We start from the raw sequence: 9,750 nt of genomic DNA, 5'->3' as shown, positions 1-9,750 counted from the left end.
GTAATTGTCACTCTTCTTTACTATGTGACCTATCCACTGTCATTTTCGCCTTCCGATTTTATTGCGAACAGGTGGCAGGCCTGTGATGGTGCGACACAGGCAGTGATATTCCCATGTAGCAATACAGAAAGAACACTAGCACAGAACAGTCTCAATTTGATCTTGGTGTTGATATAACGGCATTTCTAGATTTAAGACAAGGCAGTGATAGCAAACCTAGCGCTGTTAAGGGGGTCATCCCATGTGTCGGATCCGAGGAATCGATTTTTTTACATTAATTGCATCTAAATATAGTGTAGAATATACGGCAAATTGATTTTTTGATATTCGGAATCGTTCAAAAATTACAGCGTTAAACAACTAAAATGTCACATACCAGGGTTATGTTGATCACCGTAATAAAGCGCGTATTTATCGATCCGAATGACGTTCGAATGACTTCGCTAAAATCATAAGAATTGAAGCCAAGGCTTTACTTGCGTTTCTTCAAGAAACCCAAGGTTTATGGACTAGATATAGCAGACTAATGGTCGGTTAAGATTGAATGGTTAAAAATTGCATTCTATTTTTGAAATGCGTTTTTCCCGAAACAGCATATTGAAAATCTCCTGCCACCATAGCCCAAAATCTATCTAACGAAATTCTTTGAAATTTTGAGGACTTATTCAGAACATATTTTAACGGCCCGCTAAATAGGATAACCTTTTTTGGAGATGGATGTATAAGTTGTTCTGTATTTCAATAATGAATTATGCTTTCAGACTGGAAAAATTACTACGCACGCTCAAGATATTAATAAATATATGGTGATAAATTCACATTTGTACCTTTATCGATTTCTTCACAAAAAATTTCTAAAAAAGCGAAAAAAACGGCCTTCACTCTGGATGACCCCCTTAATGCTTCAGGCGACATTCAGTTCGGTTTTCGATACTCTGCCCATTAATGCGGATAGGGAGAGTACGATGACTCGTCAAACTGAGAACCTTAGTTTCGTTGGTATTTATCTTGAGTCCAACCCTGCCTGCCTCTCTTTCCAAAACCAGAGCTGCTTGGCCAAGATCAATGACCCGGTGAGAGAGAAAACAGACGAAGAATTAAGTTTCCACTATTTTAATGGCAGGAGAGCGTCCCAGTAGAGAAACAGAAAATCCATTCCATTTGAAGCGAAGAAACATAGCCATGCGCATGAGTTTTTTTAGGAATTGTCTCGTTGGAGAACAATGTATACCCAAATGTGCCTCTCAAGAATTCAAACCTGGAGTTTGGAAACATGCCATGAAATATTTTGAACTTTTACGAGTGAAAAAACGTGCATAGAAAGTTCTAACACAAAATCTTTATACTTCCAATTATTTTACCTTCCAAACATTAACAATTTTAAATCCATTATTCTCAATACAACAGTTTTCTGGTAATTCATAAGTTAGCACCTTATCCATTAGGTTCATTGCGTCAGTCGACAAACCATGTCGGCCAGGATCTCCGATGTATATCTCCTTTCCTTTTTTCCGCAAATTCGTCAACCAAGGTAAAATCTGGTCAGCAATGTCCTTATCATAGAAAACATCTCCGACTAGTATTACATCGAAATCCTTGCAAAAATTCCCGATTAGATTTTGTGTACATGTGGAAATAATTACGTTGTTTAGCTCCGCATTTAAATCTGCTGCCACTTTTGCTCCTGAAAGAAAAATTTTTTTCGAGGTTGTTGTTTCTCGTATAATCTGATCAAATATTAAGGGTTTAATTATATTCCATATATTTTTGGTATTATGTTATAGTTATGTAAACCCCTTGGGTTTTCAAAGCACCAACACTTTCTTAAGAACGGACGAAACCAACATTCGCTCCAAGATTTAACACTTTGTAATAAACATTGAAGTTTGGGGTTGATCGAACTGGCGGACCTGGGAAAGGAAAACGACAAACGATTTGTGCCTTCTACGACGCAAGGAAACCATTGAAGCCTGCTCCAGGCATGGTGTCAAAATTATACTTAGTGATTTTTATAGTCAAGTTGGGTCGGATTCCATAACTTCCATCTTCTGCTGTTTTGCTAGGCTAGATAGTTCCACGCGCCCAGAACATCATCGGCCAAACCAAAGAGGCTTCACTCTAGGAAAATCATTAACGGATCAGATTTTTTCACTGCGGCAATTGATGACCAACCATTGGAATTTGCCATCAATTGCATCTATGACAGCATAGGCAGGGCAAAACTATACACGGGCATGAGAGAAGTAGGTCTTCTGACAAAATTAATGACTATGTTGACCCTGACCAATATGAGAGGCTAGAAGAAAATAGCAGAATGACTCTAAAGTTCTTTCACCATGAACAAGTGTCTAAGGCAAAGGGATAATTTGCATTGCATTGACATTCCTGCAGCATAGAGGCGGCAGAAGCTCGTATTGTTGACTAAGGCTGGTAAATTTCCGGGTGGGTCAGATGTCTTCTAAATACTATGGGAAATATTCTGGACAGGTTAATCTATTCATAGTTTGCTCCCGGTTGTTGACAGCATGGGAGGCCTACTAGATCGGCAGTATGGATTCCGTAAAGCCAAACCAGGCACATGTTGGACTTGGCCAAAGATGCGATTCACGGAAAGGGTAACACCAGCAAATATTGCGTTGTAGTGACCGCAGATATGAGGAATGCATTTAATTCGGCCAAGTGGAGTTGTATACAGAACTCCATAGGGACGACTGGTGTTCCCACCTATCTTGCTGTTGTGTTCCACCTACCTCGCTGCTGTGCCCCACAGGGCTCTCTATTGGGTCATTACTGATAAACATCATTTATAATGATGTATTTAATATTCCGATTCCGAAGGAGGCCGCGGTTGTGGGTTACGTCGACGACATAGTACTGGTTGTGGTCGCAAAGCATCTCCAAGATGCTGAGATATACTCATGCGAAGCAATGAGCGCTCTTAAGGCTTGGTTGGAGAAAGTTGAACTGGCACTTGCAGAGAAAAGGTGGAAGTGGTACTCACCACTTAATGCTAGTAAATACTTGGAATTGATGATAGATGCAAAACTCAATTTTAAATATAGTAGTACACTTGTACGTGCACCATGAGCATGGCCTAGCAAGAATGGTGCAGAATGTACGAGGTTGATGTTGAAGGTGACACAATTGTGACGCTCGTTAACCTGGACCGGAATGTTGCACTGAGAAGTTTATCAAAAACTGGCTCCCAGGTCAAAACAGCACGCCTTGCGGTAGCTGTCAGAAGCGACCCGACACCGTGGCTGCTACCACTTGGCTTTCCAGAGTACAATAGCACATTGTCCGGAGAAGGAGAGGAGTACTCTCCCGAATCGCACAATCTTACTTCGCTTAAGGCCAGAATCTCCAACTTATATCGCTGGAATTCAAGTTCAAGTTGGCAAAAGCAAGGGTTCTGAGGACCCTCGTCATCGTTGTCGAAGAGCGTGTGCCCATTCTAGAAACCAAGCATTGTCCTTTTTCGATAGCCGTGAGGTCAGTGCGTATCCGAGGTGTTTTGACGTTTATGTAGCGAGCTCCAAGTCGGCAACGCCAAACCGAGCAAATCGATCAAATATTAAATAGTTAAACTAAATGAATTCTTAACAAGGGTTAAACCCTTGTCGATTAAACAGGCAGCAAACATGCAAACGAACCGCAATATCAGGCAACTATACAAGCAGAATCAAATTTCTCAGCCTTTCCAAAGAGAGAGTAGAGGCAGGAAGAGAGCAGTCAAGAGTCTACTCCAGATTAATGATTTGAAAAAAAGTCCCGCCTTAAAGATTAGAGAAGAATCCATAAAAAACAGAAAGAAGTCGAGAAACCAGAAGCTGGACGCTTCGCTTGAAAGGTTTTGTGTGTTTTTTATATAAAAACATTTGAGTGGACATTTATCCCATTAGTACCTAGCACGTAATAAATGCATATGTTATGTGAGAATATCCACTTTCGCGTGATACTTACATTCAAACTCTGAGAATTTGAACTGGAGCAACGACTTTGACCTATTATAACTTAGTAATAGTGGCGATTTCCACCAAACTTGGTAGGATCATGCTTTATATTATAGCCTGTATTATTGCATTTCATCAATCATCAGTCAATTGCTAAAGATGATAGTAATATACTATTATTCACTTTATTTGAACAGATATCGGTATGGAGGATATTTCAGAGCCTAGGCACCGTATAGTGGCAGTTTTGTTTATTTTTTCAGATTTTTCGATGGGTACTTTTTTCTGATGATTATATTTTACGACAAAAAAAAATTACACCCCTTTTTGGCTTGGATGAAGACAACCTTAAATCTCACGTAAAACGACACAATTCACTGTATGCGTGGGAGTTCACAGTTCCGATCTTTCCACCGAATTTGAGGTCAATCGGTGTAGTTGTTTCTGAGAAAAATGTGTGTGACTGGCAGACCTACTGGCAAAACCTACTCTATGATTCCCGTACAATAAGAGATATTGATAAATATGTTCAACAAAATTCCTTTCTACAGCTATCTATGTGCGTTTTAAAATATTTCTTTTCCATTGAGTTGCATAAGGTTTTCTTATTCACACATTTTGAAAATAACAAGTTTCAACGGCCAAATTGGTCTGTTGTTCATCGTCATCACGTGTGTCGGATTCGCGCAATCGAATTTTTTTTGGCATCATTTGTATCTAGATCTAGTGTAGAATATACGGGCAAAGTGATTTTTTGATATTCGAAGTTGTTCGGAAATTATAGTGTTAAACACGTGATAAGTCACATGCCAGATTTATGTCGACCGCCGTAATAAAGCTTGTATTTATCGATACGAATGACGTTCGAATAACTTCGCTAAGAGGACAAAAATTGAAGCCAAGGCTGTACATGTGTTTCTTCAAGAAACCTAAGGTTTATGGATTAGGTATAGCAGATTAATGGTCAGTTAAGGTTTTATGGGTAAAAATCGCATTCTTCTTTTTCAATGCGTTTTTCTCGAAACCGCATGTCGAAAATCGGCTGCCACCATAGCCCAAAATCTATCCAACGAAATTCTTTGAAATTTGAGGACTTATTCAGAACATATTTCTACGGTCCGTAAACTAGGACAATTGCGATTCGTTCAGTAGTTTTTTTTTATTCACTGAACAAGCCGTGAAAAAACACCAAAATTCGCAAAAAAACGTTTAACACGGCACCAAAAATTTAGTTTTTTTAGTATTTTTCAATAATCCTAGTTTGCGGACTGTAGTTAAGTCTGTACGTTAAAATGCCGTTTACTTTTTTTCTTTAAGATGATCACGGCGCCCTCTAGCGTGGTAGTAGAAAAAAAGGTGAGCTGCCAAGGAAGTGAAGAATCTTATTAGAGATTTCTGGAAATTTTATAATATTTCATCCATTTTTTACCATAGTCTATGTCATTTGCAACTGCAATTTTCGCACCACTCATTTTAGCTGCAATCGAACAGGCTCCACTCCCGCTTCCCACGTCTAAGATTCTGAGGCTCTTCACTACAGAAGGTGTATCCAAAATGAATCTACAACAAAGCGTTTTAAAAGTTTACAGCATATTATTAAAGACAAGTACTTACCTACTTAACGCTTGTCCTCCTGGCCAGTAAAAACCCCAGAAGGGATCGTTATCAAACACTCTTTCTGTGCCTTCGCAAACTGGTTCATGGAATAATTTGCATTCACTAGTTATCAGGTGCAGTGATATTTCCGGAGTGAGGTGATTTTTTGAAATCATGGTATTTGAAATAATTTTTTCTTTTATCGAAATAAATCTAAAATAGAGAAAAGTATTTACTTGAGCCGATTAAAAGGACTAAGATATTAAGTATAAAGCTAAATTGATTATATAAATGGTTTTCCCGTAAATGGGTGGTGCGTCAATCACACCTACTTGTCGTTGCTCGCGGTTTACTGAAATAAGTTTCAAGTGTTCTTGAGAAGTCTACCATCTTTCTTTGCTTTTATGCCCTACATGTTTCTAGGGTGATCTATCCGTCGGCCAGCAAAGAGGTTGTCTCTCCGAATCTAAAGGTATTAATGCATCGAGTATTGTCGACTTGTGTCCGGATTGCTCAGTAGTTTGAGCCCTAGGCTGTCGGAATGGAAAGTCACGGTTCAAATCTCGCTGGAGGCAGAGGGATTTGTTTCTTAACTGGGCGTCGGATACCATTTGAGTCCGCTGTGAATGACTTGAGTCAATTAATAATCTCGAGCAAGTCCAATGCTGACATTACCTGTATAATGTAGATCTTTAGTGTACCGTTAAGGTCTTGAATAAAGCGCTCTAACCAGCCTTAAGGCATTGATCTAGTTGGGTTGTCGCGCCAACGATTATTACGCCACCATCAGCAGAAACAGTATCATTAAGATAAATAACTTGATTGACGTTTTGAATATCGGGCCTATTAATGCAAATAGGAAGAATTCTGAAATAATAAAAAACTTGTTTCTTTTTCGTTGGTGTAGATATTTATTCTTGCAAATACCGATATTTCGGGAACCACTTGTTCCCTTCATTAGTGCTAACAAGTCTAGGCCTCTTTCCCTGAATCCCGAATCATTTGGTCAAGTGTGAGAGCAACTAGAGATCATCTACGTAGTTGAGATGTATAAAGAAAGATGTTATGTTCCATTGAATTCATCCATATTCTCAGCACAAGATAGCGTAAAGGACGCCGCTGATAATGAGAAGTAGTATTGGCGGCAGAATACAACCTTATCGAACTTCCTTTGGACTTTAAATTCTTTCGAATCGCTGCTCTGATAATAATTGGTGCTTTCTCAGGAATATCCCTCCTGCGGCAAACAGACCTCATAATGCTGTCGGAAGCCTCTTCGAAATCAATGCAGATCGTAAAGTAGAGATCTCAACTTCGTCCACTGCTGCCGCTGATCTGCAAGGTATTGATGCGATTTTCCGATTTGTAATGTCTTTTTTATTTAGTCACTTCTCAACAAATTATAACTCGGAGGTAGAATTCTTTCACTAGAAGAGGAAATACTAGAGTTTGAGTTCACACCAGCTGTTTTTTCTACAGATTACATTCTCTTAGGAGGTACGGGTGGTTTTTCCAGACATTGGCGCGATCTTTTAAAGGATTTTTGAAAAGGAAATTTGGATGCTGTCTCAGTGGCGGTGGTGCTCATTTTCATCTATAAATTGTGGTATTTCATATGACAGAGCTGAAGTCCTTTGAAAAAGTTTCACTAAGGTCACCTTCCTCGAACTAACTTTACGTCCCAAGAAAATTTTGCTCGGATTCGTATATGTAGTCAAACTAGTCACAACGTCATCAACCTTGTTTTGCGGCCCGTTTATTCATAAACCTAGTAAGAAGCAGTCATTGTTGGCCGTATTATTGTATCATAAATGCAATATCAAATCCTAAATTATTCAACACTTCGTAAACAGCTTGGGAAACAGTATCTTCAAACTTATTTATCGATTTGAAAAGATCATTCTATTAGGTGTTAATTTGAATTTTTGATTGATAAATATCTCGTTTTTTCATCTGCAAGCATTATCCCTCTGGTATTGTCTCAAGTATCCGGCCAAAGGGTAGTATAGGTCCCGGGGCAAACGTAGATTGCTACCGACAATGGAGCATAAAACCTGGGAAACGCCTGTTGAACCAACACCAACAGCTCTACTACCAAACCCTATCGCTACCTCCATGTGGTGATCGCTGGGAGTTCTTTCTTCACGAAAAATTACAGACAAAGAAGGATGAAGGCGAGTCTCCCGCGCATAAAAACGGGACAAAATGTACCTACTGGTCCTCCAGGTTGGGGGTTGGGTAGGGCCGACAACCTTACATGGAAAACCGATGTTACGAAGCCACGGAAGGAGCCTCGGACAGGATGGATTTTACAACGACGAATCCGGCAACGACAACGGATTATCGATTTGAGCATTTTCTCATGGAATGTGCGCTCCCTGTACAGACCGAATGCTGCTGAGCAGCTAGCCGATACCCTGTCCCAATATAAGGCTGATGTAACAGCGTTGCAGGCAATGCGATGGAGAGGGACTGGTTTCCTAGAGAAGAGCGCTACACCATATACAGGGTGCGGCAGCATAACTTCCTTTTTTCAAAACTCAATAAAAACTATTGTATGCATCGGAAAATATTTATTTATTTTTTATAATGTAGGTATATGTCTAAAGTTTTTATTTACATTGTTTTGAAGATCAAACCTGTTAGGTGACGTCCCCCATTCTCCATACATTGCGTAAACCGATTTCTGGCGTTTGTCATGACTCTTGTCTGCATAGCAGGTGTTATGTTGGCAATTTCTTCTTGGATGTTGGTCTTCAAATCTTGTAGGCTTCTTGGACGGTTCACATAAACACGGGATTTCAAAAAACCCCATAGAAAAAAATCACAAGGGGACAGATCGGGAGAGCGTGCCGGCCATTCCAAATCGCCTCTAATTGAGATAAGGCGCTCTGGAAAGTGTTCCCTCAAAACAGCCATCGATGCTCTTGAAGTGTGTGCTGTTGCACCGTCTTATTGGAACCAAGTGTCCCCCAAATCCAAATTTTCTAGCCGTGGGAAAAAAAAATGGTGTAGCATGTTTACATACCGGTCCGAATTCACTGTCACTGTAACCTCATTTTCCTCAAAAAACCAGGGACCAATAATTCCAGCTGAGGAAATTGCACACCACACTGTGACTTTGGGTGAATGCAAAGGCTTTTGATGCAATTCTCGAGGGATGGTGTCAGCCCAGTAGCGCACGTTTTGTTTGTCAACCGACCCACACAAATGAAAATGGGCTTCATCGCTAAAAAAAACAGTAGCACCCTCGGGAACGACATCAAGAAGAAGCTCACACGCGTTCATCCGAGAATTGAAGTCACGTTCTGCAAGTTCCTGCACTATCGCCATCTTATAGGGATGAAAATGAAGATCATCACGAAGAATTCTTCTCACAGAACGATCGGATAATCCAAGGGCAGATGCGTGTTTGTGCGCAGAACGCCGTGGCGATCGCAACATTGACGCTCTCACTGCTTCAATGTTCTCAGGTGATCTAACGGGCCGAGGGACTCCAGTTCTTCCTTTTGTCGCACTTGCAGTTTGTCTGAATGTAGTGACCCATGTAACAATTGATTTGCGGTCTGGGACGGGAGCCAACGGGGCTAAATTAAAGCGATTCCGAAATGCACGCTGTGTTGCAATAACCGAACATCCGCTTGAAAAGTAAACCTCAACGGTAAAGGCACGCTCCTCACTATTCCAACGCATGATGGCGACTGAACCGTGTCGGGACAAAACTTTACAGTACCCCCTCTTGAACGAGACCACTAGCGCTCCGCTATGACATCAACTAACTGAGTGGCGCGAATTTTAAAAAAGGAAGTCATGCTGCCGCACCCTGTATATTACTATACTTTTGGGAAAATTGAGTAAAACCCCCCTCAAGTTCACGTCAGAGTTATAAAATATATTAGTATAAAATATAATATGAAGCATATTATATCCAAGTTTGATCAAAATCATACTATTAGCAACAAAGTTACAGTAGCTCAAAGTTGTCTTTACCGTGTGAATTTACAACCCGAAATACTAAATCTGACATGCTAAATGCATATACATAACGGGCTACGTACAAATCGGATAGTTCTATACCCAAATATACTCACACAAGAAGCAAACAAAACCTGTCATACCTGAAGCGCCCAGCTTCCGGTTTCCCGACTCGAGTTTATCACCATGACAATAAGCAGCGTACAAGTATAACTAGGCCCGCTTA

General features: G+C 40.3%; 1 protein-coding gene across 5 annotated transcripts in view; it reads right to left on the bottom strand.

The window, feature by feature from the left end:
• Positions 1-1,319: 1,319 nt before the first annotated feature.
• LOC119652132 (electron transfer flavoprotein beta subunit lysine methyltransferase-like) overlaps positions 1,320-9,750 on the bottom strand; it is a 241,981-nt gene continuing 233,550 nt past the window's right edge. For 4 of the 5 annotated variants that reach the window (XM_038056074.1, XM_038056082.1, XM_038056103.1 and 1 more), the window contains 3 exons: positions 5,568-5,762; positions 5,383-5,513; positions 1,320-1,684 (listed from right to left, as the gene is read on the bottom strand). In XM_038056074.1, the coding sequence (XP_037912002.1) occupies positions 1,353-1,684; positions 5,383-5,513; positions 5,568-5,762 (658 nt within the window). In that variant the 3' untranslated portion in view covers positions 1,320-1,352. Of the gene's footprint in view, positions 1,685-5,382; positions 5,514-5,567; positions 5,763-5,881; positions 6,004-9,750 lie in introns of those variants that run through there. The other variant, XM_038056096.1, reaches the window with a different exon arrangement.

This window comes from Hermetia illucens, chromosome 1, assembly GCF_905115235.1.
Source record: "Hermetia illucens chromosome 1, iHerIll2.2.curated.20191125, whole genome shotgun sequence".
Taxonomy (NCBI): Eukaryota; Metazoa; Arthropoda; class Insecta; order Diptera; family Stratiomyidae; genus Hermetia; species Hermetia illucens.
This window is presented reverse-complemented; position numbering and strand designations above follow the sequence as displayed.